This window comes from Dromaius novaehollandiae, chromosome 33 (assembly GCF_036370855.1).
Source record: "Dromaius novaehollandiae isolate bDroNov1 chromosome 33, bDroNov1.hap1, whole genome shotgun sequence".
Classification (NCBI taxonomy): domain Eukaryota; kingdom Metazoa; phylum Chordata; class Aves; order Casuariiformes; family Dromaiidae; genus Dromaius; species Dromaius novaehollandiae.
This window is the reverse complement of record NC_088127.1, coordinates 372438-400122: the sequence shown is the minus strand read 5'-3', so window position 1 is coordinate 400122 and position 27685 is coordinate 372438. Positions and strand designations below refer to the sequence as shown.

General features: G+C 56.5%; 2 protein-coding genes and 1 long non-coding RNA gene across 10 annotated transcripts in view; 2 read left to right on the top strand and 1 right to left on the bottom strand.

Moving 5' to 3' along the window:
* WIZ (WIZ zinc finger) overlaps positions 1 to 8549 on the top strand; it is a 55094-nt gene extending 46545 nt beyond the window's left edge. For 3 of the 5 annotated variants that reach the window (XM_064499316.1, XM_064499315.1, XM_064499319.1), the window contains 7 exons: positions 434 to 931; positions 2434 to 2910; positions 3858 to 4394; positions 4667 to 5197; positions 5923 to 6348; positions 7303 to 7495; positions 7650 to 8549. In XM_064499316.1, the coding sequence (XP_064355386.1) occupies positions 434 to 931; positions 2434 to 2910; positions 3858 to 4394; positions 4667 to 5197; positions 5923 to 6348; positions 7303 to 7495; positions 7650 to 7806 (2819 nt within the window). In that variant the 3' untranslated portion in view covers positions 7807 to 8549. The remainder of the gene's footprint in view (positions 1 to 433; positions 932 to 2433; positions 2911 to 3857; positions 4395 to 4666; positions 5198 to 5922; positions 6349 to 7302; positions 7496 to 7649) is intronic. The other 2 variants (XM_064499317.1, XM_064499320.1) reach the window with 2 other exon arrangements.
* Positions 8550 to 10121: 1572 nt separating this feature from the next.
* On the top strand, positions 10122 to 24485 carry AKAP8L (A-kinase anchoring protein 8 like). 4 transcript variants are annotated; one of them, XM_064499342.1, is made up of 13 exons: positions 10122 to 10226; positions 12349 to 12381; positions 13597 to 13837; positions 16626 to 17094; positions 17527 to 17650; positions 17818 to 17873; positions 18359 to 18395; positions 19863 to 19971; positions 20400 to 20541; positions 21037 to 21142; positions 21662 to 21792; positions 22718 to 22813; positions 23464 to 24485. In XM_064499342.1, the coding sequence occupies exons 1-13, from the start codon at positions 10214 to 10216 to the stop codon at positions 23878 to 23880; spliced, it is 1974 nt and encodes a 657-aa protein (XP_064355412.1). In that variant the 5' UTR covers positions 10122 to 10213; the 3' UTR covers positions 23881 to 24485. The 4 variants fall into 4 exon arrangements, with proteins under 4 accessions (XP_064355412.1, XP_064355411.1, XP_025972157.2 ...); XM_064499341.1 differs by having other exon boundaries at positions 20388 to 20541; XM_026116372.2 differs by lacking the exon at positions 10122 to 10226 and adding an exon at positions 11622 to 12053 and having other exon boundaries at positions 20388 to 20541.
* LOC135323991 (uncharacterized) lies at positions 12588 to 15292 on the bottom strand. The gene is made up of 3 exons (XR_010385429.1): positions 15071 to 15292; positions 13038 to 14939; positions 12588 to 12827 (listed from the first exon to the last, which is right to left on the bottom strand). It is a non-coding gene; the product is annotated as an uncharacterized LOC135323991 (long non-coding RNA).
* Positions 24486 to 27685: the final 3200 nt, after the last annotated feature.

Here is a 27685-nt window from a genome sequence, read left to right as displayed (position 1 = left end):
TTCGTTTGGTAGTTAAGAAGGTTCCCAAAAACACTGTGGGGATCAATGAGGGTCCTCAGACCCTCGCTGCTGGGCTCCAGAGCCTGCCGGCGGCTCGCAGACCCCTGGTGCCTCAAAAACACGTCAAAAAACGTCCTGTGGAGCAGGACAGAGCAGCCTGCGTGCGTGCAAGGGCAGCGGTCTCTGTCCTCCCGCAGCTCCGCTCTGCTCTCTCTCCCCCAATTTGTCCCTGGCCGCTGTGGAGGCGAGCAGAAGGCCTTTACGTACGGGCGAAGGTGGATTGGGAGCGGTAAAACCTCGTGCAGCCGTGGAAGCCAGGCTCGGACAGTCGCTGTGGCTGCGAGGAGCCGGACGGATGCTGCTCCTGGTGCCTCCCGCCACCTCCTTGCCTTGACTTTCTCTCTTTTTTCTTTTTTCCCCCCCCCGATTGCAGCCCAGAACCTTACGACGTGCGAGGTGTGCGGCGCCTGTTTCGAAACCCGCAAGGGCCTGTCCAGCCACGCGCGCTCTCACCTGCGGCAGCTCGGCGTGGCCGAGTCGGAGAGCAGCGGGGCCCCCATCGACCTGCTCTACGAACTGATGAAGCAGAAAGGCAAAGCCGACGGCGGCCCGCTGCCGCCCGCCCTCGGCAAGAAATCCGGCTCCCCCAAAGACGCCACCGGCTCCCCCCGGCCCGCCCTGCTGGCGCTGGGCAAAGGCGACCGCCCGCCCGACGGCCCCGTCAACAAAGCCATCAAATCCCCCCCAGGCTTCTCCAAGAGCCTCTCGCAGCCGGGCTCCCCCCTCCTCAAGAAGGTGCCGCCTGCGCTCTCGGGGTCCCCGTCTCCGAAAAACCCCGAGGACAAGAGCTCCAAGCTCGCCCTGAGCCCGCTGCAGAGCTCGCCCAAAGCACAATGGCCGCAGGCGGATGAGGAAGGACCCCTCAATTTAAGTGAGTCTTTTTTTTACCTTTGGTGTTTCCCCTCCTCAAGCTGGGGGCAGGGGGACCCCCGGCTTCTCCCATCCGGCTGTTGGCAGCCTGGGTGTCCCTTCACTCGGTGTTGGCGCAGGCGCCGTTTTTGGGTGCAGCCGTCGGTGGCCTGTAGCGGGAGATGCCTGTTGCACTCTCGCGCCTGTAGGAAGGGGATCGTCGTCCCTGCCCGGGTAAACGGGGGCTCGCGGTTGCTGCCCGTCGCGATTTCAGTAAAACTGTTTCTACTCGCTGGCTCTCTCTGCCCTCCGAGCTCTTTGCGTCCCTCACTCTCCGGCCTGGCACCGAGCGGGCTGTTTCCTCTTACAAACCCGCGTCCCGCGGGGGTTTATACTCGCACACAGGTCCCTCCGCCTGCTGCTTCTCTCTCCTTGCTCGGCCGCCCTCCGCGCTGCCGTTCTGGGCTGTGGTGTCACCCTTTCCGGGCTGGCGGAGAGCACCGTGCTTCTCCCGGCTCAGTCCCGCGCCCGCGGCGTCCCCGAGAGAGACGGAAAGCTCTGCGGGCGCAGCGGAGAGCGCCGGGAGGCTCGGCAGCTCCCCACAGAGCGTGGCAGGGTTTCCCGGTGCCGCTGTGGCACACTTGCCATTGAATCAGCGCAGCAGGACCCTCCGTGGCGGGGTGAGGTGCCGTCTCCAGAGTAGGATGCGCTCAGAAAGGCGCCCCGGGACTGGAGTCCCGGTGCTTTCCCTCTTCATCCATAAGATCCGTAGGTAACTCGTTCCGACGCGCTGAGCCCAGAACGACTTTCCGGCACCGGCCGGCTCTTGCCTCGCTTCTCCCAGAGCTTCGAGTCTTGCCAGGAACCTCTTGGTGAACGTGCTCGCAAGAGCGCTTGGCCTCTCTGGCCCGTTCCTTCTTCGTCCTGCCCACGGATTTCCCTGGTGTCTCGGCGCGCAGCGCGGAAGGAGCTGCGTGTCGGGATCCCGGCTCTGCGCGTGCTCCCTCCCGGGCTCTCCAGATCTCTCCAATCCCGGAGGCCAGGGATTCACTGAACCCGCAAGGTTTCTCGTCGCTCCTTTTGGAGCCGCAGGGCTGTCAAGCTGCTCCGCGCTGCGTAGCCTCTTGTTTTGCCCGAGCCGTACCCCTCCGGTGGCACCACTTTCTGACAGCTTCCCGCGCCGCCGGCCGCTCGCGGGGAAAGGCTTTCGCTGGAGGATGCGCCCGGAGGTTTGCAGCGTCTCCGCTCCTCGGTCGGCGGACGGAAAATACGGCGTCCAGCCCCGGCTGCTCTGCTGGGGACAGTTTCTTGCGGCTGTTTCTTGCGGCCTCCAAAAGGCAGCCACTAACCCGCCGGCGTGTGTGGAAACGCTGGCGAAGCAGCTTGCGCCGCGCTCTTGGCCGGCCTAATTCCTCTTCGTTAGGCCTAACGAAGCCGTAGGAGCGGAAAACCTCTCCGCCGGCCGGTCTGGACGCGCTCCTCGGTGACTGTACGTATTGTGACGAATGTGTTTTCTTTCCGCAGCTGTAGATAGCGACTCGGGCAAAGACATTGACTGCCAGTTATGTGGCGCCTGGTTTGAAACCAGAAAGGGCTTGTCGAGTCACGCTCGCGCCCACCTGAGACACCTGGGAGTGGATGACCCAGATGCTAAAGGATCGCCCATTGATGTCTTAAATGACCTCATCAAAAGCGAAGACTTCAAAAGCCGCCTGGCCTCGCTCCTCCCTAGCGAGAGGAAGCCGTTAGGGGAGGCCGGCAGCCCCCATAAGCCCAGCTCTAAGAGCCCAGCTGCAGCGGCCCCCACGGCACAGCCGAAGCCAGCGCTCCCGCCGCGGCCTTTGCGCAAAGAGGCAGCACATCTCCTACCTCCTTCCCCTCCGCCGGCCAAGCGAGCGAAGCCGCAGGCGCACCGCCTCTCGGCCGGGCCGCACGGTGAACAGGGTCTTTCTCCCAGCGCCTACTGGGCTTCGGACGCTGCGATGCCTGCGCTCAACATCTGTAGGTCCCCCCTTGTCACTGCCTCCTCTCCCTGCCCCGCGCGGTGCCCGTGAATCCAGCCGGCCCCAGTGTCGCTTCCGTTAGGCCGCGGCGGGGTTAAACCTCCTGCCCGCCTTCCCCTCTGTTCCTTCTCCATCTTGAACGTCTTCTTGCTCTGCTCTCCCTGCTCCGAGTGCTGTCTGCTGCCGCGGCTCCTTGCTCGGGCGGCGGGGACGGTGCCCTGAAGCAGCTGGGAAGTCCTGCGCGCGCTGGTCTTGTCTCACCCGCAAATTATCCGGCTTGGCCAAGCTCGTGGATTCGGGCCGGCGGCACGGTCTAACCCCTCTTCTGGGCAGGGATCTGTCTCCGTTTTTATCCCCTCTCACCCCGATGCAGCAAGCAGGGGGTTTCTCCCTTCCCCGAGGGCAGCTAGGGAGCGGTTGAAGCCTCTTCTCCGCGAGCCGGTGGGCAAACGCCGATGCGGAGCACGCGAGTCTGGCCGCTGAGCGCTTCCCGCCGGGATGTTGCATGGCTCGGGCCGCAGCTTGCTTCCGGCGGCTGAAAAAAAAAAATCTCGCCCCGCTTCGCCGTCCTCTTTGGCCTCGGAAACGCACCAACACCTTCGCAGCCCGCCGGACCGGCAGCACCGCGTTCGGCCGGGAGCGCGTCTTCATCTGGCAGCTCCTCCGCGGGGCTCGGGCGCCGGAGCAGAGCTCCGCTTTGCTGGGTGCCGTGAGTGAGCGCGTCGGTTCCGGGCTGACCGAGCGCGGCTCTTCCTTCTGCCGGGGCGGCCGCGAGCTTCCCCGGCCGCCGCTTCGCCCTCCCGCGACAGTTTGAGGCCGCTCACTCCCGAGCCGGCTCGGCGATGTGCTCCGCGGCGGACGCACCGCCTCGGCTTTGTGCTTCTCCCGGTTCTCGCGGGCATCCCGCCGGCGGCGGTCCGACTCGCCTCTCTTTCCTCGTTGCAGCCTCGGGGTCGGAGCCGGTGCGGGACATCCGCTGCGAGTTCTGCGGCGAGTACTTCGAGAACCGCAAGGGCCTCTCGAGCCACGCGCGCTCCCACCTGCGGCAGATGGGGGTGACCGAGTGGTACGTCAACGGCTCGCCCATCGACACGCTGCGGGAGATCCTCAAGCGCAGAGCCCAGCCTCGGAGCGGCGCCTCCAACCCCTCGGGCGCCGGGCAAAAAGCCATGGCCAAGAGCCTCTTGGGCGGTGTGGGGTCCCTGGAGCCTCGCGGGCCTGGAGAGCTTCACATCCCCACCATTGCCAAGAAGGTCCAGCAGCCGGGCAGCCCCATGGGGCAGTCTCCTACCTCGTCTCCACCTCCCACTGCCCGGAAGATGTTTGCAGGCCTTTCTCCTCCCTCATTGCAGAAGAAGCTCAAACAAGACCAGCTGAGGGTGGAGATCAAGCGGGAGATGATGTCGGGAGGTCTCCACGGAGACCCCCACCCGTCTGACCGAGCCTGGTCCCCACGGGAGGAGATGTCTCCCCTGAACCTCTGTAAGTGCCCGGCGGTGGCCTTGCGCCGGCCGAGCGGGACTCGGCTCCCTCGCGGCTGGGGCGGAGGGGACGCGGGGGGCGTCTCCATCCGAAACGGAGGCCGAACCTTCTCCCTGGTCGCCGCGTGGGTGCTTCGGAGCGGGGCCAGGAGGACCGCGGTGGAGCGAGGCCTTGGGTGGTGGCCCAGGGGCTCCTGCAGGGGTGGTGGCGGGGGGCGGCGGGCGCGGAGGCCGCCTCTTCCCGACGCCGCCTCCTCTCTCCCCACGGCGCAGCCTCCCGAGCCGACCCGGTGCGGGACATCCGCTGCGAGTTCTGCGGCGAGTACTTCGAGAACCGCAAGGGCCTCTCGAGCCACGCGCGCTCCCACCTGCGGCAGATGGGGGTGACCGAGTGGTCCGTCAACGGCTCGCCCATCGACACGCTGCGCGAGATCCTCAAGAAGAAGTCCAAGCCTTGCGTCATCAAGAAGGAGCCGCACGCCGCCACCATCGAGCCCCCCAAATCCTTGGGCGAGGACGGGACGGACCCCAAATCCCCCGGGAAAATGCTGCCGGGCATGGCGCTGCCTCCGTTGGGCGGCCGGACGGGCAAAGCGGGGCCCGGCGCCTCCGGCGTCGGCCGGGAGCTCGCCTTGGCACCGCTCACCGGCAAACCCCAGGGCGGCTTCCTGACGCCGCTGGCTACCAAGCGGCCGCTGCCGGACGAGCGCCTGGGCGCCCACGGCGAGCTGAAGCACAAGGCCTACATCCAGACGGAGCTGCCCTTCAAGACCAAGGCCCTGCATGACAAGCCGGCGCACACGTGTGAGTGAGGGGTCGGGGTCGGGTTCGGGGGGTGAAGGCGAGGAGGAGGAGGGTGGCATCAGGCTGAAGACGCGTGGTGCAACAGCTGGATGGTCCAGTTTTGCCCAGTGTCTTCACTGTGGGAGGGTCCGGAGTTGGCGCATGAGATGGTAGAGTTGCGTCCCACCACCATGGGGGACCTGGATGAGGGCGGTCCGGTTTCGCCCGGCATCTTCACGGTGGGAGGTCCGGAGTTGGCGCATGAGATGGTGGAGTTGCGTCCCACCACCATGGGGGACCTGGGTGTGGGCGGTCCAGTTTCACTTGGCGTCTTCGCGGTGGGAGGTCCGGAGTTGGCACATGAGATGGTGGAGTTGCATCCCACCACCATGGGGGACCTGGGTGTGGGCGGTCCAGTTTCACTCGGCGTCTTCGCAGTGGGAGGTCCGGAGTTGGCGCGTGAGATGATGGAGTTGCGTCCCACCATGGGGGACCTGGGTGGGGGCGGTCTGGTTTCACCCAGTGTCTTCGCCGTGGGAGGGTCCAGAGTTGGCGCGTGAGATGGTGGAGTTGCGTCCCACCACCATGGGGGACCTGGGTGGGGGTGGTCCGGTTTCACCCGGCGTCTTCGCCATGGGAGGGTCCACAGTTGGCGTGTGAGATGGTGGAGTTGCGTCCCACCACCATGGGGGACCTGGGTGGGGGCGGAGGGGACATGACGGCCTCTCACCGCCCGGCGCCCGCAGCCAGCGAAGCCTGCTGCGAGCTCTGCGGCCTCTACTTCGAGAACCGCAAGGCGCTGGCCAGCCACGCGCGGGCCCACCTGCGCCAGTTCGGCGTCACCGAGTGGTGCGTCAACGGCTCGCCCATCGAGACCCTCAGCGAGTGGATCCGCCACCGGCCCCAGAAAGCCGGCGCCTACCGCAGCTACATCCAGGGCGGCCGCCCCTTCGCCAAGAAGTTCCGCAACGCCGCCCGCGACGCCGACGGCGCCCGCCGCCTGCCCCTGGCCCTGCAGCCCGCCGGCGTGGCCCTGCTCAGCAAGGGGCTGGCGGCGGCCGAGCTGGCGCCCGGCGAGGCCGCCAAGCTGCTGGATGGCACCGAGCGGCCGCCCGTCACCTCGCCGCTCTCCTTGGTGAAGGTGGAGGAGCATCAGCGCCCCAATATCCACAGTGAGTCGAAGGGGGGTGAGCGTGCGGCCTGCCCCCCCCCCCCCCCCCACGGAGCTGCCCCAGCCCCTCTGGGGTCCCCAGGGAAGAGGGGGGGGCTCTCAAGGGGCCCTTTCTCCCGGTTTTGGGGCTGTTTCTCCCCATTTTGGGGGCTCTCAACGTGAGACTCCTCCCCGGGCTCCCGTCAGCGAGGGATGAGCCGGGATGGGGGGGTCGCTCCGTAAATCGGGAGGGCCAAAGCGGAGGGGGTGGCACCGGCGGCTATTTTGGGGCCCTTTCTCTCAGTTTTGGGGCAGTTTCTCCCCATTTCGGGGGCTCTCAAGGTGAGACACCCCCCCCTCCTCGTCCTCCTCCCCGAGCTCCCGTCGGCGAGGGTTGAGCCAGGATGGGGGGGTCGCTCCATAAATCGGGAGGGCCAAAGCGGAGGGGGTGGCACTAGCGGCTATTTTGGGGCCCTTTCTCCCGGTTTTGGGGCCCTTTCTCTCAGTTTTGGGGCAGTTTCTCCCCATTTCGGGGGCTCTCAAGGTGAGACACCCTCCCTCCTCGTCCTCCTCCCCAAGCTCCCGTCGGCGAGGGTTGAGCCGGGATGGGGGGGTCGCTCCATAAATCGGGAGGGCCAAAGCGGAGGGGGTGGCACCGGCGGCTATTTTGGGGCCCTTTCTCCCCATTTCAGGGCCCTTTCTCCCCATTTCGGGGCCTCTCAAGGTGAGCCCCCCCCCATCCTCCTCCCCGGGCTCCCGTCGGCGAGGGATGAGCTGGGATGGGGGGGTCGCTTCGTCAATCGGGGTGGCCAAAGCGGAGGGGGTGGCACTGGCGGCTACTTTGGGGCCCTTTCTCCCCATTTTGGGGCCCTTTCTCTCAGTTTTGGGGCGGCTTCTCCGCATTTAGCCAGCGGTCTCATCCCCCCGCCATCTCCCCACCGTCTTGACCCCCCTCCGCCACCGTCTCCCGCCCCAGAGTTCGAGCGGCGGCAAGCCAGACCCCTGGACGCCCCCCTGCACCGGGAAGCCGACGCCGGCGACTTCCCGCAGAAGATGGAGGAGCCGCGGCAGGCGCCGCCCCGCGTGAGGCCGGTGCCCTCGCTGGTCCCCCGCCCGCCCCAAACCTCCCTGGTGAAATTCGTGGGCAACATCTACACCCTCAAGTGCAGGTAACGGCGGCGCCCGCCGCGGAGCATCCCGCGACGCCGATGCCGCCGTGGGGCTCGCCGTGGGGCTCGCCGGGCCCCGCGGCCGCCGCTTGCGTCTTCGGGGGGGGCTCACGGCCCGTGTCGTCCCCCCCCCCGTGCCCCGTGGGCGCCGCAGGTTCTGCGAGGTGGAGTTCCAGGGTCCCCTCTCCATCCAGGAGGACTGGGTGCGGCACCTGCAACGCCACATCCTGGAGATGAATTTCGCCAAAGCCGACCCGCTGCGGGCCGAGCCGCCGGCCGCCGAAGCGCCCGCCGTGGCCGAGGCGCAGTAAAACCGGCGACGCCGGCGCCGCTTCCCTCCTTCCTCCTGCGGGAAAAGCGGGAATCGCCGCGTTTCGCATCGCCGGAGCCTCCCCGCGCCGGCGGCTTTTCCCTTTTCCCCCCTTTCTCCTCCGCCAGCGCCCGGGAAAGCCCCAGCCACAAGCACTACACGGAAAAAGCCGAAGCCTCGGCCGAGCCGGACTCCGTTCCCGAGCCGCCGGCGGAGGAAGGCGCGCGGAGCCGGCGCGCGGAGGCTCCTTTCCCGGCGGGCAAAGGGAAACCGGCGCCTCGTCTCCCGCCGGTTTCAACCCAAAGACGTTTTGGCCTGGGATTCGTCCGCGTTCGGATCCATTGGAAGCGGCGCTGAGATCCCGGAGGCCGGAAAAACCGCCGCCGTTTCGCAAACCCCAGAGCGCCGGAGCAGCTCCCACCGCGGCAAGGCCGGGAAGGTGTCGGGAAGCCGCTTCCCCGGTCCGCGGCGGCCGGATCCGGCCCCTTTTCCCGCGCTCACCGTTGCTTTTTATGTCTAGCTGCGTAGCCCTTTCCCCCCCACCCTGACTTTTTTAACTCTAGTTTTGGGTAGAAATAAGGCGCGTTCGTTTTTATTTGGAGGCCCGAGCTCGGAGCCCGGCTCGGAGGGAATTTGCCTTTTAACTGTAATTCCCCCCCCCCCCCTTTTTTTTCCATCGGGCATATTCTGGTTATCGATGTCCCCGGGAATATGTACATTAGATTAAACTCTTCTGGAAACGGACGCGGCCTCGAGCGCTTGCGAGTCGCGGCGGCCGCCGGGGCGGGCACGTGTGTGTCATGTGCAAGCGTACACGTGTGTGTGCATGGGGGGGTGATGCACATGTTACACGCGTGCATGGGGCTGCATGTGCATCCATGGGTGCTCAGGTGCTCTGAGGTGCGCACGCGTGTGCACGTCGGGCAGTTGCACACATGTATGCACCTGGGGGGCAGTTGCACACGCGTGTGCACGTGGTGGGTGAGGCATGTTACATGCATGCACATGCATGCATGGGGCTGCATGTACGTTCATGGGCGCTCAGGTGCTCTCAGGTGTGCACACGCGTGTACATGCCAGGGGGGTGCAGGTGCACACGTGTGTGCATGCCGGGGGCAGCAGTTGCACATGTGTGTGCACACAGAGGCAGCAGGTGCACACACGTGCACATGAGGGGGTGGCAGTTGCACATGCGTGTGCATGCCGGGGGGGTGTTGCAGCTGCACACGTGTGTGCACACGAGGGGGGGTGGCATTTGCACACACGTGTGCGTGTGAGGGGGTGGCATTTGCACACGCGTGTGCACATGAGATGGCAGATGCACACGTGTGCATGCGAGGGGTGGCATTTGCACGTGTGTACACATGAGATGGCAGTTGCACACGTGTGCACACGGGGGATGGCAGGTGCACACATGTGTGCACAGGGGGCGATGCACATGTTACACACGTGCACATATGTCCATGGGGCTGCGTGTGCATGCATGGGTGGTCAGGTGCTCTGAGGTGTGCACACGTGTGTGCGTGCTGGGGGGCTACAGGTGCACACGTGTGTGCATATGGGGCGGCAGGTGCACATGCGTGTGCACGCGGGGGGGCGGCAGTTGCACACGTGTGTGTGCACGGGGGGGGGCTGCACTTGCACACGCGTGTGCACACGGGGGGGGGGGCTGCAGGTGCACACGTGTTCCCGCGCGCCCAGGCCCACGCGCGACCCCGCGCCCACGTGACCTCCCGGCACCGCGCGTGGCCACGCGGGGGCGCGCGCGCGGTTCCCCCCCACCGGGGCGCGGGCTCGGGCAGGGGCGGAGCCTCCCCCCGCGCAGCCAATGGCAGCGGAGCGGAGGGGCGGAGCGCTGAGGCGGCCCTCGTGCGGCCTCGCGCTCCCGTGAGGTGTGTCCTTCCTGGGGGCCCGTAGCCGGGGGGGGTGCTATGGCGTTGGAGTCTGGAGGCGGAGCTGTCACGCCATTGGCCCCGCCCTGTCCCGGCTGACCAATCAGAGACCGCCGCAGTGATGGCACTGCCTTCTCGTGAGCTGACAGGCGTGGCACCCAATCATCGCTCGCCTTCAGCGGGGCCATTGACGAATGAGCCAATGAGCAGCCAGCGCCCATTCGATTGCCATCCGCGCCCGCCACTGGGCGCCGGGGCGGCGGCCGATTGGCACCGAGGGCGCCCTATGGAATGTAAGAGAGGCGGTGAGCGACGGCCGCCGGCAGCCAATGGGCCGCGCGAGCCCTCGGGAGGCGCAGCCAATGCCCGCGGCGCGGGGGCGGGCCGCGCGGGCCAGCCGGCCAATGAGGCCGGGGGAGGCGGGGGCGGCGCGGCCAATGGGGGCGGGAGGCGGGGCCGCCGCGCCGCCGTTACCGTCTCGCGCAGGAGGCGGCGGCCGGCAGCGGCGCCGCCATCATGAGCTACTCAGGTGAGGGGCGGCGGGACAAGATGGCGGCGGGCGCGACGCGGCGCCGGCCCAGGGCGGGTCCCGGCGCCTCGTCGCGGCGGCGGGGCGGCTCCGGCCGGCGCCGCGGGGCCCGGGCGGGCGCGGCCGCGGCCGGGGTGGCGCCGCGGGCCTGGGCGCCCCTTGCAGAGGGCGAGGCGCCGCGCGGGGCGGCCGGGCCGGGCCCTCCCGACGCTCCGCGGGCCCGGCCGGCTTGCTCCGTCGCCGCCGCGGGTACCTGCTCGCCCTGAGCCGAGCTACCGGCTTGGGTGCTCTGTGGAGCCGCCAGCGGGGCCGCCGCCCCCCCCCCCCCCGCAGGGCCCGGCTTGGCGGCGGCGCTGCCCTCAAACCCGCTGGGCCCCAACACCGACGTTTGGCCTCTCCCCAGCCACAAGCCCTTCCCAAGCGTTGGCCCAAATCCCCCTAAAACCCCCCAAAATCCCTCGTTGTCCCCAACGATCCCTGGAAACCGCGCGCACCCCGAGGCCGAGCATCGCCGCGACCTTTGCCGGCCCCAGCGACTCGGGGCAGGAGCCAGCGCCGGGGGACGCTCCCCTGCTAACCGGAGAAATGTGACGTCGCCGTGTTTTAATTAGCTTCTTCCTCGTTTATTTATTTTTACCTAGCCGCAGCGGCTTGAGAGGAGCTTCTCGGGAGCGAGCCAGTTGTGCCCGTAGCTCTCCTTTCCAGTCGAGTTCAAGTTAGCACTGGGTCCGCTGCTTCTCCTTTTATTTCTTACATACTCATTCTTTCTTCTTGCTGGCTCTTAGAGTGGTGTCTGGGCTCACCTGTGGAGCGATAAGCCGTAGCATACATAGGCAAAGGTTTGCAAAGGCGCTCCCCGTCAACTCCGTTTCTCCTCCGAGCAGCTTTCGCCGTAGCCCACCGCTCCGAGCTGCGAAGGTGAAGCGAAACGGCCGCCTCCTGATGAGTTTCCATTTTGGAGGGGGGGGGGAAATAGCCATGAATATCTGCAGAGCGAAATCACTTTCCCAAAGGGCAGTAGCATGTTTGGATTTGTACGAGCAGAAACAACGCGCTTGCATCCCCCAGTTTGTAAAATTGTGCTTGTTTCGAGGTGAATGTTGGGGTGACGGTGGCTATGCCTGACATGTCCTCAAATCGCGGAGACCGTGGTGTGGGAACGCCTCATCCACAGCCCCGTGCAGATGCAAACGCGCTGAGATCTTGTCTTTCCGTCCCCATCTTTGATTTTTCAGCTGGTTTCCCGCAAGGGCAGAGAGGCGGAGGCCACCGAGGAGTTTTTTCACTTCAAAGGGCAGCTGAATGTCACCTCGGGGAGACTCCAGGCTGGTGTGTGACGCTTAAAACTTTCTCGGGGAGTCGTGGCCCCTCTTTTTAGGCGCTAATCGGAGCGGTTTTCATCCGAGGGATGCAAGATCTCTCTCGCCTGCCCGGATGCGTTACACGCGCTGGCAAAGCGCTCGGTGCTGGGACGGGTGTCGGTAGCAGCAATGCTGAAAGAGGAGGGCGTGTGCGTTACGAGCGCCCCGAAAGACAGCTAGCGTTTTTCAAACTTCTCTTCGAACCGTCGCTGAAAGTCGCAGGAGCCAAACACGCTTTGGAAGCCATTGCGCACGTGTTTGGTCGCGGGGGTTTGGAGGAATTTGCATGACAAAAAGTGCCCAGGGAGGGTCCGAGGAGCAGAGGCCGTGTGTCAGTTGAAGGCTGGGTTGTGGCACGTCGGCATCTCCAGCAATTCCTTCTTTCCTGGCCAAGGTCAAGCTGTACGTTTGTCTGGAGCTCGGATCCCTGGTGAAATGGTTGCTCTTCCCACCGCTTTTCCCGCAGGTGCGGAAATCATTCCCTCCCTGATGGCTGTTTGCAGCCGTCAATGCCAGGAACTTCATGAAATAAAACGCTGGGGTTTTTTTTTGCATGAGCTGGGCGAGGAGGTCGCTCTTCTGGCAGCGCGTCCTGTTTGTCATTGCTGGGGCGATGTTATGGCCTGGTCCGTTCGGCTCCTTGGCATCACCCTCTTGGACTGCAGAGGGTGTCGCTGACTGGGTAGCAGAGGACTCTCCCCCTACAAACGTTGGGATTGTGCTAAACTCAGCTCTGACTGCTTTTTTTGGTCTCTTTCTAGGTTATGGAGACTGGAACTCTGGGACGAACCGAGGCAAGTACAAGAAAACTTGAGTAATTTTCTGTCAAATTGATTTATTAGCTTCCACTTCGCAGCTCGGATGGGCTTCCTGAGCCCGAGGGAGACGTGCTGAGGTCGGCGACGAACCGTCCGTGCCTCTGATGCAGCATAGAGGCTGCACACCCTCTTACCGTTCTGCCTGTGCAACTACTCGCTTTTATTTTAAAGCAAGTAGTTTGATTGTTTATTTATTTATTTGTTGGAGCAAACAGACCAGCTTCCTCTGCTGCTGTAAGCGACAGTTGTTGCAGAGAAAACCGGTTCTAGCGGATGCACACCCTATTTGTTGGTTTTTTTCCCCTCAAAAAAGCTTGGAAAACCTGAGCGGAGTTAGTAGCAGTTTGTGCTGTACAACCCAGGGTCAGGGAGACAGCGGAAGGATAATCTATGTACGTCCCTCTCCACGCATGCAAGCAGCCCTGTAAAGCAGGAGAAAAAGAAAACGCTTAATTTTAAGCCTTAGCAAACTTCTGGCTGGCTTTGTGTAGCATTGCTACGATGTTTTTTCCTCCCCTCTATTTATAACGTTTTTTGACTTCTTTAGCAAGAACGGAAACCTCTCCATTGCTTTTTCTTTTAAAGCATTAGCGAAACGCTAGCCCGAACGTCCCATTTCATTCGTTACTCACCAGCACACTCCTTCCACTGAGGGATTTGCAGCCTGCTGGGTCGAGGAGAAAGAGATGGGTGAGGAGGATGATGGTTGCCCTCGAGAAACGAGGCATGTTGAGGTGCGACCAGCAGTAACGTCAAAGCTTTTGGACTGTCCTGCCCCTAGGCTTGGTGCTTCTCAGCCTCCTGAAATTCAAAACCAGCTTAAAATTTTCCAGAGCTGTTTAATCTTTGTGGGAGAGGACCACTTAGCTGATGAGTCTCCCGTGACGGGAACAACTCCTGGTTTTGTTGCAGGAGGAAAGGAGCGGAGATCGAGTTTGAGGGTTTGTTCGGATGCAGGTGTGCTTTGGCAGAGAGAAACCTCGAGGCCCTGGCTGTGTGTTATAGGATTTATACAAGCAAATTGTTCTCTTAAACCTTTGTGGTCTTCACAGTTAAAAAATTGGCAGGTGACTTAACTAGAAGTTTGTGCTTGTTTTAATTCCCCTTGCTTTGACGTCCGCTCGGGGCAGGGAGATTTTTGCCTCTAAACTCAGATTCGAACAGAAATATGACGGACTCTTTTCATTCCAGGCTATGAGGGATACAATTACGGTTATGGATACGGCCAGGATAACTCGGGCAGTTATGGATACGGCATGGCGACTTCCAACTCCTGGGAAATGGCCAACTCGGACGTTGACATGAACCCCGACGCCTCCGGTGGCGGCAACGCGGACGCCGTCATAGCGAAAATGAACCAGCGCTTGGACATGGTGTCGCACCTGGATACGGACACGATGCAAGGAGGACACTACAGCTCTGGCGGAGACAGGTGAGTGCGGAGCACGAGGAGACGAGCAGGCTCGGCCGGAGTCATCGCTGCTTGGTTTTTTTTTTTTTCTTGGCTTGCCTCGTTTTTTTGCCTTTTCCTGTATTCTGGCTCGGGTGAGCATCTAGAATTGGCTCAGCTGCCCTCTTTTCCTCTGCTTTAATTGTATAATATGAATTTACACCGTGTCTCAAGTGATATCTTGCAAAAAATCCAACTTCAGCACTTAGAGTGCAGTGTTTCCGGCTGTGGCTGGATTTATTTGGCCACCTCCAGTAAAATAACAGTAATAAGGAATCGTTTGTGCCTGTTCTCTGGAGCTTGCTGATATACTGGACTTCTAGAGCAGCAATAAGGAAAACAAGGGGCTACTTCATATTTGATCTGAGTTTAAATTATTAGTTTAGATTTAGAGACCGACTTCTGCCACTTAAGTGCTTTCTTTGTAGCCAGTGTCATAGTAAATGTCCAGATCCACAATGCAGTTTATGCCTTGCTGATCTTTATGAATGTTTCAGTACTAATAAACAACCACAAAGACTTCCTACATATTGACTTATGCTGTGAGTTTCTAGCCAGGATTTGGTATTTCTGCAGGGTAGCTATTTATTCCATTAAAAAAAAAACTTAAGTAAATAAAATACCACAGAGCGTTGTCCAAAGTAAAGTTCAGGAGTAAATATTAGCCGGGTACAATGTACTGGTGTGACTGTTTCCTACTCCGTTCCTCCATGTGCGGAGCGGTAGCTCAGCAAAACGTCCTCAGCGCTGTGCGTCTCTGCTGCTATATTAAACGGGTTGTTTTGGCAGGTTGCTCGTTTGAACGGCGCTCGGAGCACAGTATTTCTAGAAAGGGACTATTAAATTCTCCCCCGGGTTCTCGTCTCTTTGAACCCAGTTTGGGGCGTCTCGGCTCTGCCGCTTTAGCTCGCGCGCGCCGCGTGGTTGGCGCGGAGCTGGCAGTTGGCTGCTCGCAGACGTGATGCCGGCTGCTACATGTGTTTCGACTGATCCGGCATCGCCGCGCCAGATGGTAGCGGAATAACAGTCTTGCCTCTATTAAAAGGCAAAAATTCCCACTCCGTCCAGGAAATAATTAAAACCGCTGCAAGAGAAAATGCATAATTTGGAGAACGTTGGCTCCGTTTTCTAGTAGACTAAAGGGGCTGCTCAGCCTTTCAGCTGCTCAGGCTCACTTGTAGCTGGACACCGGTCCCTTTCCCTCTGGGGACTGACCTGATTTTGTAGCCTGAATGATTCTTCTTGTATCAGGTTGGGGTGACTTTCTTCTTACCCTGGATTTGGGATGCTATCCTCTCCCCAGCTGGCTTCCTTCCCATTTCCTTGCTCTCAAGGCTTCACCCTAAAGCCTGACAGTGTGGGGTTGTCGCGGATGAGCGGAGAAGTAATGCACCTCGCTTGTAAGAGAGCAGCAGCAATATGTTTTAGTGCGATAAGACAGTGATTTAATAAGGTTTAATCATAAATAAGACACTGATTAAACAAGGCTCGGTGGCAAGGCTGACTTGGTTACTTACTGCGAGGAGGACAGGGTCAAATGAAGTGTCAAGGAGACCCTCCCGGTGAGTCACGGGGTTCAGAATGGACCCCCTTGCTTTCCAACTGCCTTTGAGAGGAGCCTGGGCGCAGCTGGATCTAATCCTAGTCTCAGACTTGGTCAGCGGTTTACGTCTAAGGATTATGCGCATAATCAATCAGATGCAACTCAAAGTTTCGCAAAGTCTTGCGAACTTTCAGCACGCTGTTAATCACCTACCGAGGATCCGTTGCGGGTAAGGAATCCCTCGGCCTCGAGGAGCGACTTGGAGAGACATCCCTGCGCGAGAGGAGGTTCGGTGCAGCCTGCTGCCGTGCGGCAGAGCTCGGTGGGCTCTGGGCTGCCCCAGTTTATGGGGGGGAGATGATTGATGGGGGGTTTCTTCCTAGCTCGGCTCGTCGGTCCAAGCAGAGCGCTGTGGCGAAGCTCGAGTCTTCCCTTTAAGCTCCGGTGCAAAGTACATGCCACAGTTGCTTGCTGAGGAATGTAAGGCTATAAATCCTCTGCAGCCTTCTTCCCTGGAGGAAAAAAAATGATTAAAAACTGTCCCAACCATTTATTTATGTTGGCTTTTCTACCCAGAAAAAGAGTTTCTTAGCGCTTGTGTCTGCGGGAGTGGGGAAAGACAGGGTCTGTAACCATAAGTCTTTGATTATGCCAAGATAAGTGATTGAGGGCCAAACCGCCCGTTCCTGAAAATATTTCTGGACAGAGCTGGGGAGGAAGCGGAACTCACTGTGTGGCCGATTATGTCTTCATTTCACTTTAGCTTCTCCCAGTGCTCCGTTTGAAGCAGATGCCTGGGAAAGGGGGGCGAACGCTTTCAAACGATCTGTGTTTCTGCACAGCCGATAATCCCAGACCTCAACTGCCGAAGGAGCCTTCACTCAGCTCGGCAACTCCCCACTGTATTGAAACAAAAAGGGTGCATCTCGGTTATTCTCAAAGAAACGCGTGCTTTGAGGGGCTCTCGAGATCTCTGGTCCTTCTGCGACGTAGGGAGGTGGAACTGAATCCTTGCAGCCCCCTTTCGCTGGCCCGTGCCCTGTCCAACCCCTGTCCCATGCGATAGGGAAAAACTCCCATGTTAAGTGCAACATCTAGTGATTTTTTTAAAAAACAAACGGTTGTTTCGGAGGGTTTTGTTTGCTTAACCACTGCCGTTTCTCGGCGGGCTCTGACGTGGTGCCTGATACACTACTCACTGTCTTGCTTGCTGTTCCACTCTTGCAGGTACGATTCGTACGAGTCCTACGACTCGAGGTCTTCCCTGAACGAGCGTGATCTGTACAGATCCGGCTACGATTACGGCGAGGCCGAACACGACAACGACAACGCCTACGAGGGTCACTACGACAACTTCTACGGGAACCGCAGGGACCAGTACCAGAACAGAGCGCGGGACAACTTTGGCCAGCGGGGTCAGAACTGGGCCAGAGACGGGCGCAATAACAGACCCATGGCGTCTTCGTACTCCGGGCGCATGGGCGGACAGTGGAACGAGCCGCCCCAGTCGATGGGAGCGCGGGGCCTCGGCCCCCACGGCTCCTCCAGGCTCCCGTCGCTCTTCTCCCACAACATTATCCCCGAACTCAGCATGTTCCAGGGAATGCGAGGTTTCTCTGGAAACATGCGCTTTGGAGGAGGCATGATGAAGCAACGAATGAGGAGAAACTGGAAAATGTGGGACTCGGACTTTAAAGTAAGTGCTCAGGCAGTACCCTTGCACCCGGTTAGCTTGAATAGATGCTAAGTGTTTCCCACGAGACCCGCGTGTCCTGCCGCAAAGGGCTGCAAAGTACACGCTGGGAAGTGGTAACACGTAGTTTGGTTCGTTACTGGCTTGGCATCGTGGTATGTTTTCTCCTAAGTAGAGTGAGGAGGCCACGCTTGGTTGCAGAGCAGTTTTAGTCAAAAACACCTTAGTTTTTTTTTTTTAAGGTAGGAAAATATCGCAGTCTTTTGTGGTGCAACATGGTATGTTACAGGACAGAAGCGGTGGTAGACTGTCTGGCGTGAGCAGCTTTGCCTCTCAGAGACGTACCTGTACTCACAGGGAGCTTAACTGAATAGAAATCAGTCAAATGAGCTACTGCTGGCTGAGGGGAGGATTAACCTTTCTCTTGCCTCACAGCTGCAGAAAAAGAAAATCAAAAAGGACCCTACCGCGAAGAAGCGAAAGCAAACAAACAGCTCGGATGAACCTGACAGCAAGGCGGCAAAAACCGACGGCTCCGATAACTCGGATTCTGACAACGGTAAGCACGGGGCTGCTTCACGACTGTCTCCCTGGTGATAGAAAACTGCCTGCCTTTATTTCTGGCAGAGTCGTCTCGCTTTGTTGCAAGTGCAACGTGGTGATAAATCTGCTAATGTTGATCTGGATTTACCGCCCTTTTTATGCTGACTGTGCCGTTCCTTTCAGAGGAGGGAACCGAAGGAGAATCAGGAGAAAAAGAGGAGAAAGAGGGCTCCAGAGGTGTAAGTGGCTCCTGAAAACTTGCGCTTTCTCGCGATGAAGCTGTAGTTCTGCTTGGAGGTAGAGCAGCGCTGGAGTTAATAAGGTGGCAGAGCCTTGGTGGGGGAGTAGGTGGCAGCAAAATGCTTCTGCTGAGGGAGGCGTGGACGTTATGGGGACTTCCTGACTGCGCCCATCAGGTGCAATATTTGGGTGTCACCATGTCCAAAGAGCTCTAAGTGGCAAAGAGAAACAAATCAAACCGGCTGCGTCGGAAAGACGCAACGTAAAGAACTGAAGCTCATTCTATGGCAGCTGGAGAGGTTGGTTCTGATGTTGGCACTGGAGATGGCTCCTAATGCCGCTCTTCCACGCAGCGGTACAAGCGTCTGGGGAGGGGTTGAGAAGCAGCATGCCGGTGAAGATGTCCGCTAGCCTACAGGCGTTCATTTTCCATAGGCTAGCACGTGACTCTAGGTGGTCCTAACTTACTGACGTTGCATTTTAGGAGGGGGAAGATGAAGAAGGAAAAGATTCTGAGAAAGGTGAGTTGGTGTGCTTGCGTGTGACAGCTCGCAGAAAAGAGAGCAGAGGGCTTGTTCGTGCTCTGAAGCTCTGCACGGAGCATAACCCACCTCCAGCTGAGGACTCTGACGCAGCCAGAAGAGATTGAACAGTTCAGTCTGATGGGTTTATTCAGGCTCCTTCAGGCCTTAAAGAATCCACTTGCCTTGTGGCTTCGCTGTCCTCTTCTGGCTTGCTGTGCCTCAGACCTGAGCTAAACCTCCACACCTTCATGTCGAAGGGCGCTTTGGCTTCCGCGTGTGCCCCAAAGTCCCGGGGGATGCTGGCCTGGTGCTGTGCTCGGTGTTGGAGGTGGGGTACAGGTGAGCGCGGGCAGGACCGGGCCAGGCTCCCGGCTCGTGCTGGCAAGTATTTTTGAGGCTTAGGCGGGAATCCCATCTCCGTAGCCAGTGGAGAAAACTGGGGCCCTTCTGGGGCGTGACTGACCTGCTCCTCAGGATGAGACCTGTCAGATCTCCCCTGAGGATGGGGACTAGCTCAGCTGTGACGTCTGTGTTCAGTCAGGTGAATCCCGTCCTTTGTGTCTGCTCAGGGATAAGGAAATGCTGTAAAAGCCCTGCTAGGGAGGAGCTGGATCCCTTGGTCAAGGTAGGTTGGCCCTTTGGTGAAGCTACTAGCCTGGGGCTTAAGGGAACCGGATTCAATTGCCTGCTGTGCCATAGACTTGGTTTTTGGGGGTAAGTTGTTCAGCCTGGGGAAATAGGATGTGCTTCACGGGCGCGTCTGGCTGTTTCAGTGCTCGGACAGCACGGGCTAGTCGTAGAAGCGCTGTGGTACCCAGGGACAGCTTAGAGCAGCAGGTAGGGAGAAGGTCCTTAGAGAAAGGCTGCAAAGAGACCTGCCTGCGCACCGTGCAGTGAGTCGTTGCTGCCCGTCATGCTGATGGGGAGCGTAAATTTGAGACTGCACATGTGCCAAGGCAGAAGCTGCTTCTCTGCCTTGAAAATAATGGCAGTGTAAATCCGTTCCCCTTATCTGAGCTTTCTTAATTCATTGCCGTTTTTTATTTTGAGGCTGAACAGATCAGAGTGGGTATGTCTTAAAATCAAACCTGTAACTAATTAACTGAGAACCTTATAAAACCAGAACTAGTAACAGAAACTAAAATAAAGGCCCGGGAAACCACATTCGATATATTTTCTCCTGTGCTCCCACCATCTTTCCCCACTTGTCCCAGTGCAGCTTCTTCTGGAAAGCCAAGCCAGGGATGGATGGCACTGCCATAGAAATTAGAGGTGAATCTTTAATTGGCCAGTGGGAGGTACTGCAAGGGAGCAGCTTCTTCTAACGTTGCTTCTTGAATCTGAGGTATTTCTGGATTGTGCGGGTTGGCCAGGCTGACTACTAAACTTGTTTAGGGAAATTCTCTTTAATCAGGTGGTGGCCTCAAGTAATGCCCTGAAATACAACCTGCTTTAAACACTTAGGTGCTTTAACAATTCAAGAAGAGATCAGTCAAATCAAACGCAAATTGCAGGCGGGCAAGAAAACTCAAGAGCGGCAAAAGAAGAGGCATCGGGATCGCATGGTAGAAAGGTAATGTCCCTTTTCTTAAGTGATGATGCATGCTTCCTTCTCTGGGAGGACTATAGTAGCCACAGCCCAGGCCCTTTTTTTGTTCCTGGTTGTCCTGCTGCTTTGTCTATCCCTTGGATGAGTTGCTGTGCTCTCCTGCCCATCTTGACTGTAACATTTGATGTGCTGTCATTGAGACTAGTCTTAGGGGTCCATCTGCATCTGTCCACACTTAAAAGAGCAGGTAGATAAAGATGGGAAAGTCTCGAGGAAGTATCCCACAACTGCTTAAAGGGTTGGAGACCTCTGAGTAGTGGTTTATCTGTCGCCCCTTAACTGTAGACCAAAGGAGTAGATCTAGGGAGTAAGAAAGTGATAGCCTGTAGAGCAGGGAGCTGGAATGGATTGGTTTGAAAATCATGTCCGTTCACATCCAGCTGTCTCGGCAGGATCCAGTTTGTTTGTTCGTTATGCAAATACCGGACCTTCTACGATGATGAGATGAACAGTCACCTGGAGAGCAAATTCCATAAGGAACACTTCAAGTTTGTTGGGACCAAGCTGCCTCAACAAACAGCTGACTTCCTCCAGGTGGGCGTCTTGGTGGAGTTTCTGTCCTCTGGATTGTTGCCATGCAGTCTCATTTCACATGACTTTTATTTAAAAGCTCTTATTTTTTCCTCTTTCTCTTGCTTTTATTTATGCATTTATTTCTGGAGATGCTGTATAGCCTGTGAACTGCCCCTCTAAATTACTGGATGGGAAACTATTAGAAAAGGTGGAGTAAAGTTGGGTACTGAAGTATCAGAGCTGCTCTTCCAGCTCTGTCGTAGCTGCCCTCTTCCTTCCAAGGTCACTTAACCTCTGTAGTCTTACTGGTCATGATGGCAGGAAATAAAGACATTATCTGCCTACCATAGACTTTGTGCCCAGAACGGGTGACTTAAGCGCTTAAAGGAGTGGCAGAGTTCCCTGCAATAAAACGCATGTGAGGCTTTGCAGGACTTCCAAGTGCATCTCTCTAGTGTGCTCATATTGAGAGCAGAGGGGGGAAAAAAGGCTCACAACAAATCTTCTGCCGTGCAGGAATACGTTGCTAACAAAACTAGGAAAACCGAAGAGCGTCGTAAAGCAATCGAAGACATTAACGCAGTCATTCAACAGATTTATAGGGACCAAGATCTTACACAAGGTAAGAGCTGCTACCCAGGTAGGAGCAAGACCGTTCTTTAATGTGTAATGGCTGCCTGGTCAAAAAATTTCCGTGATGCGAATAGTATAAATGGAAGGAGGTGAGGCTGCAGGAACCCGCTGGTGCATTGCTGAAGAGGAAAACCTAGCGTATGTTCAGTGCACTGTCAGCCCCTTCAGGTTATTACCCGGCTTTGTCGAAGCTAGTGAGATGATTAGCTGGCTGAAGAGAGGGTTGGGGTTTTTTTCTGCATACCCGCAGTGCTGATGCAGCTGCAGCTTGCATCGCTCATCTTTGCAGCGTGCAGCCAGGCTTGTATCTGGGCCGCCGGCATTTTGTTAACCTGTCTATAACGTGCGTTTCCCTTGGCTCCTGTCCTGCACCCTGTGAAAGCCATTTTGATGCAGGTGGAAGAGTTGAAGATGAGTTTGTTGTAATGCAGGCTGCGCTGAACTCCGCAACACAGCATAGTTCCCTGAATTACGTTCCGGTTTACACTGCTCTTACCTTCCTTTTCAGATGTTGGCATGGAGCATTTTATCAAGAAGGTTGAGGCTGCTCACTGTGCTGCTTGTGACCTCTTCATCCCGATGCAGTACGGCATCATCCAGAAACACCTCAAGTCCCTTGACCATAACCACAACCGCAGGGTGAGTGAACAAACACACATGACCTTTTCTCCCTGTGATGGGAATCCCATTTCCGTGATTTTGTAGGATTTGGCCGCAATAGCAGAGCAGGAGCAGTAATTTGGAGGTTCTTTGTTCTTATGGTTCATGGGACAGACCTGAAATCGGGAAGAATTTTGTTAATCGTCCTCAGGGCTTCAGAAGTGCTCTCCGCTGAGAGACTGCAGTTAACTTTGACTGCTCCTGTGTCCTGGGAAACACCCGTGCTAAAGCTGGCCAGCAGGATTCGAGCAGCTTCAGCAAAGCCTCTGCTGCTCGTCCCAATCTGAAAATGAGATCTCGTGTCTCTTACGCTGTTCCTTGCAAAAGCTGTCTCCTAGTAGTCTGGCTTTCCCACTTGCAACAAAATCATCTGATACGTACAAATAAGCTTTACTATAGTCAAGTGATCCACGCTGATGGCTGTCTGTTGCTCAGTTGCCTAGAGGTGGCAGCTCTCTTTAGCGATAAAGTACACATATTGGCATTTAGATCTTATTGCTGTGGCAATGTTGAGCAGACTGTTACCATCTGTGTTACCATTCAGCTGTCCTTTGGTCCTTACGTGTCAGCACAATCGGAGCATACAAGCTGCCTTTAAATTTCGGTGCCCAGAGACTGAAAGATGAAATAATCGCGTTTGTGGAACTGAGTGAACCAAACCACGTGTCCCTGCTGGGCTGTTATTCACCTTTCCAAAGCTTTGCATGTCCAGCACAGAATCCAAGCACGTGCAGAAGACTGCAGATTTCTTAAATGTGCTATCTTGCTGCTTGCCTGAGTGTGCTCTGTGCGGGTGCCACTGTAGCCTGTCTTCAGCTGTTGAGACATATATGGCTGTAATTACTGGACTGATAAGTTAATTCAGGACAAAAATCTAAGTGTGCTTCTTTCATACCCCATATAGGCCATGATGGAGCAGTCCAAGAGATCGTCGCTAGTAGTTGCAAGAAGTATTCTCAACAACAAACTAATCAGTAAGAAACTGGAGCGCTACTTGAAGGTAGGTGTTTGCAGAGCAGCTTGGTGTTGGGTGAAGCGGGTTGCAGCACTGGTTGCTCTTAACTACGGAGGTTGTTAGCTGAACCTCGAGGCAACTTGGAATGTTTCAATAACACGTTGGATTCCTGGTTGCTGTCTCTACGGTGCCAGGTGACTTCATCTGTCATCTCCTGTCCCACGTGTTACTCCTGATCCTGAGTGAGCAGGATGAACGAGGCCTCCGGGTTAGAGGAGGAAGGTTTGGCTGGAGACCTTGACCCCTGTCTTGCACTGTAGCAGTTGCTGTTAATATTAGCATCTGCTTTATGAGCTGCTCACTTGACTGCTTTTGGTGCCTAAGTAGGAGGCCGCTGTGAGCAGGTTGGCAAGAATTCAATCGATTATCTGGGTAGAGGATTGGCTAAAGCTGTGTTTGACACACGTACGTAGGCAGAGCTTGGCCTGCAGTTGCCAGCACTCAAAAGGACTGACAAACCCCCTGGTTTTGGTACTGCTACATCCTGGCCTGCTGAGTAGCGATAAAGCTAAACTTCTCGAGAAGGTTTGCATGTCGCTGGCATGTCCCTAGTGTGAATTCCTCAAGTGCAAAGATGGGAAGCTAGCAGCAGCTAGAGACAGACTCAGCAAACAGATGTTTGTCTTCTCTTGCAGGGTGAGAATCCCTTCACAGATGACCCAGAAGAAAAAGAGGAGCATGAGGAAGGAGAAGGGGGAGCCAGTGGAAACGCGGAGGAAGGAACAGCTGAAGGGGCCGATGAAAACAAGGATGATGAGGAAAATCAGGAGGAAGAAAACCTGGATGATGAAAACAAGGATCATGAAGAGAACCCCGAAGCGGAAGGAGCTGAAAATGAGGGGGAGCAAGAGGAGACAGGGACAGAGACAGAGGTAGAGGCACAGCCAGAAGCACAAACACCGGTGGAACTGGACGCAGAAGACATGGAGGAGCAGACTTCACAAGCTGCGGAGGAATCCCTCCCCGAGGAAGAAGAGCAGCAACTGGTAGAAGGCGAAGAGGAAGAATGCCAAGAAGCAGATGCTGCACAAGAGGATGAGCAGGCCGAGTAAACTCTGGGGAAGCCGATGTGTATAAGACCTGACGTCCATTTTTTGGTTTTTGTTTTTTTTAACATAACTGTACCTGTGAATTTCATAGCACATATTTTGGGTTATCATTCTACTAAACTCACGTAGGCAGTGGAAGCCTTTATCTGTAAAGTGATTTTTGGAAAATAGATTTTTTTTTTTTTTTTTTACACACCAAATCTTCATTTTCAGTAGCTAGGTTTTGTGCAGTCTCTGTTTTTAGATGGCTCTGTACTAGGAGAATTTCCTTTTGAGCATGTGTACAAACCAGTGCTACATCACAATCTGGCAAATTAAACCTCACCTCTTCCCCATGAAACTTTTATATATTTAACAAAGATGTGGTTTGCCCCCTTAGCCTGTCTGTCTGGAAACATCAGGAGTTCGGTTCCGGGGTTTTAATTTCTGCAGTGTATGCTGTAAGGTTCTGCATAATTTCCATGTGAGTGTACTACTCCTCCCCATGTTTTACTCTTTCTTTTAATGCAGAGCAAAACTAAGTGGTGTCAACATTGTATTGTTTGTAAAATGCTTTCATTTAAAGGTGAATGTTTGGTGGGTGGAGATAAAGGACTACCTTGAGATTACCTATGCCTACGCCTTAATTTCTGAAAGTGGAGGTGAGTAGCAGCGCCCTGGGAAAGCCTCGTAAAAGGTGGACGCTTAGAACCAATGTAGGAATGCTGCGTTTCCACACTTTGGTTCGTTATTTGGGTTCAGCTCAACTTTCCCCTTTTCAGCACTGCAGTTCTTTATGCTGTAGATGAAACTAATTTACTCTCTTGATTAAGTTAAAGCTGGCATCAGTTAGGCATCACCTGAAGTACGGGCTCTCTCCTGAGATGAGGGAGAAATAGAAAGTTTCTGTGACACTTCAGAGCTTACTCCAGCGAAGCAGCTGTGAGCTCTCCTGCTGGAGGGGTTTGCAGGGGCTGATGCCTGCCAGATGAGGACACTGTTTGCACGGCAATACGCACGCTTAGTGATGAGTCACAGGAGCTTCCTAAACCTCCTCTAACTTCATGTAAACTGTTTGTGCAAGAGAAGTTTCCTGGAGTGGGGGAGTGAGTGAGTTTGAAGTTTCGGAGTGAAGATGAAGTGCTGAGAGAGCTTCTGTGCTCAAACCCTTTCCTCCAGTGAGCATCTCCAGCGGCAGTGACTGCTGGGATGCTTTGGGCGTGCCGAAGTCTGATATGGGGTTGGGAGGAGATAGGAGAGACACGTTCCTGTGAGCCTTCAGACTGTGCTGTGCTTGGAGGACTTATCTGCAGAGGCCAAGACCGGTCTTGACCTGTGGCCTGGCCAGAGGCAGGTTCCTGAGCGGTGACCCCCTTTGCCGCAGGTGGCATCCCAAACATCTGCCTCTTGTGTGGATTTAATCAGGATCAGGCTGTTCTGGCAGATATGCCGGTCTCTGAATCCCATTTTGGCTTGCAGTAGGGCTCAGAGCAGCCTAGTTAATGCCGACTGCTCTTAGTTTGCTGCTACATACCGCAGCAATGAAGTGGATGCCTCCAGGTGAGATGGTGGCTGAGCTTGGAGGACATTAGTGTCACCTCAGGGTAGCTAGAGGAGTAACTCTGAAGGCTGCAAAAGATGAGTGCAAGAATAAAAGCTGCCTCGGAAAGGTAGGCTGTAAGGAATTTTGGGCTGAAGGCAGATGGACATTCAGCTAGCCATGGCTATTTGATTAAATTTAGGCTATGCCAAGAGTCTTTACTTGATGCTGTTGCATCCTTTTAGAGCTGCTGGCTTTTATTCCTTGCTCTATGGAGCTCTGCAGTGACTTCCAGGTTTCTTCCTGCTTTTCTCTGCAGAAACTCTCAAATTGAGATTTGGTTAGCTGTAAGATGCAGATCCCATCATATCCTGATGAAAACAATTGGACTTGGCTTTTGTTAAGTGCTGCTGAAGGAACTGGCCTGTACTCTGCTTGCATTTCACTGCATTTGAAGACCGATACTGTAATCAAGATGAGCTTTCAGAAAGCAATATAAGGAAACGTCTCGATTTAAGATTTGCTTAAGAGCACTGAGACTTCCTAACCTGGGTAGGCTGCCTGTAACTTTAATCAGGGTTTAGAGCACCCTGAAAGCAGTGAGATGTCCAAGAACCAGCCATTCTTTAAGGAAAAAAAGAGTTTGTTTAGTGAACATCGTTGTGCCCTGTCTCCTATGTGCAGCCTGCTCTCTGCCCTCTGCTTTCCCCCTTTCCGGTGACTCCATTCCTCTAATTCCACTGTCGTGCTGGCTGAGAACTTAATTTCAAGAAAAGGCACTATTGAGGGGGGTAGGATGTGTGAGATATCCTGCTTCCCTGCCTGTTGTTTTGGGAGGAGACTCTTCACCTCCCCGGGAAGGGGGGGATGGCGGCACCTCTCCTAGCCGGGGGCAGTAAGTAGGGTCCTGCACTGTCTCCCCTTTTATATGTTTTTTGGGGGTTTTTTTTGTTTTTTTTGTTTAGCCTGTGTATTGGCAGGGTTGGGGGGGGACAGGGCTGCATATCCACAATGGGCATGAAAGAATAGCTTGACTAGCAATTAATTTTCCTTCTCTGCTGCTGGGCCATCGCAGGTTAGACAGGAACAGGCCATTACGTCACCCTGGCTGAAAGGAAAATACCTCGGCTCTTCTCCCGTCCCTAGGAGACGAGCGTCCCTTCTGGCACCGTCCTCTGCTGTTACTGTGTCCGTACAGCAGCAGCTCTCCCGGTTCTGTCGCTGTTAAATTCTGAGCCACTGTTGCTGAATATGTAAAGAAAACTGAGATAAAGGAGATAACTGCCACCGGCCTCTTTATGAGATGTCTCCAGTTGTAGGTGGGTAATAAATATACTTGCATATGACAGAGATCCAGTTGTGGTCTTCTAGCTTGAGTCTGGGTGGGCAATTGTGGAGTCCAGGTGTTCCTGATCGAGTTCACAGTCCTCGGAGGACAAAAGTAGCACAACAACGTATGTAACTTCATCAGAAGCACCTCAAAAGCGGGCTTACACCAAGGTGGACCAACGCCAGCTGAGAGCAGAGCCCCGGTTCCGCTTGCGGAGGTGCCTTTTGTCCGTTCAACAAACGCCGTTCGGGTTGATTAACGGCTGTATTGTGCTTTCCGGCGCTCCCCCACGCTGTTCCAACCTTTCTACGTGCCGTCAACTGAATGGTTGATGCCGCCGCTCCCCCGGACCCTGTTCCCTCCCCGAACAAAGGGCTGACCCCGTGGCAAGAAGCGACTCCGTCTTGAGAAGCAGCTGGCCCGTGAGGGGTTGTGGGCCCTGGACCACCATCGCTTTTGCAATATTGATGAGGTTGGGGCCCGTGAAGCTGTTGGGAGCATTTAGGTGACATCTGCAGCATGCACAGGTCCTTTGCCACTAAATACTGCTGTGTTTTTCCGTTCTGATTCAACATCCTTGATTTAAGTGCGTATGTTCATGTGTACAGCATGTCCTATAGGTAGGAAACACTTAGTGCCTGGATCCACAAAGTTTTTTCACTTTGCGCTTTTCCACCACGCAGGCAGCAAACTTAACTCACGTTTTGCAGGTAGTTTGAGGTCGCGAAACCTTAAATCACTCGAGGACCGCCCTGAATGGCCCTAGGAAATGGGGGCTGTGTGCATTTGGCCATCATCGCTTGATCGTCAGGGTGCTCCGTGGCTGTCACTTCCCTGCGTTTCTCCTCCCTGAGAAGAAACTTCTTATTTTCCACTTTTGGGGGGGGGGGGGGTGTTTTCCACTTTTTTGGGTTTGTTTTCCTTTAGCAAGCCGCAGTGTCAAGGTCGTCGCTCGCTTT

Bases quoted from the DNA above. Each gene is read 5' to 3' on its own strand.
- AKAP8L (XM_026116372.2), top strand. From the start codon at position 12,023: ATGGTTGCTCTTCCCACCGCTTTTCCCGCAG. The intron at 21,793-22,717 runs GTGAGTGAACAA...TACCCCATATAG, and splicing joins ACCATAACCACAACCGCAGG to GCCATGATGGAGCAGTCCAA. The intron at 22,814-23,463 runs GTAGGTGTTTGC...CTTCTCTTGCAG, and splicing joins AACTGGAGCGCTACTTGAAG to GGTGAGAATCCCTTCACAGA.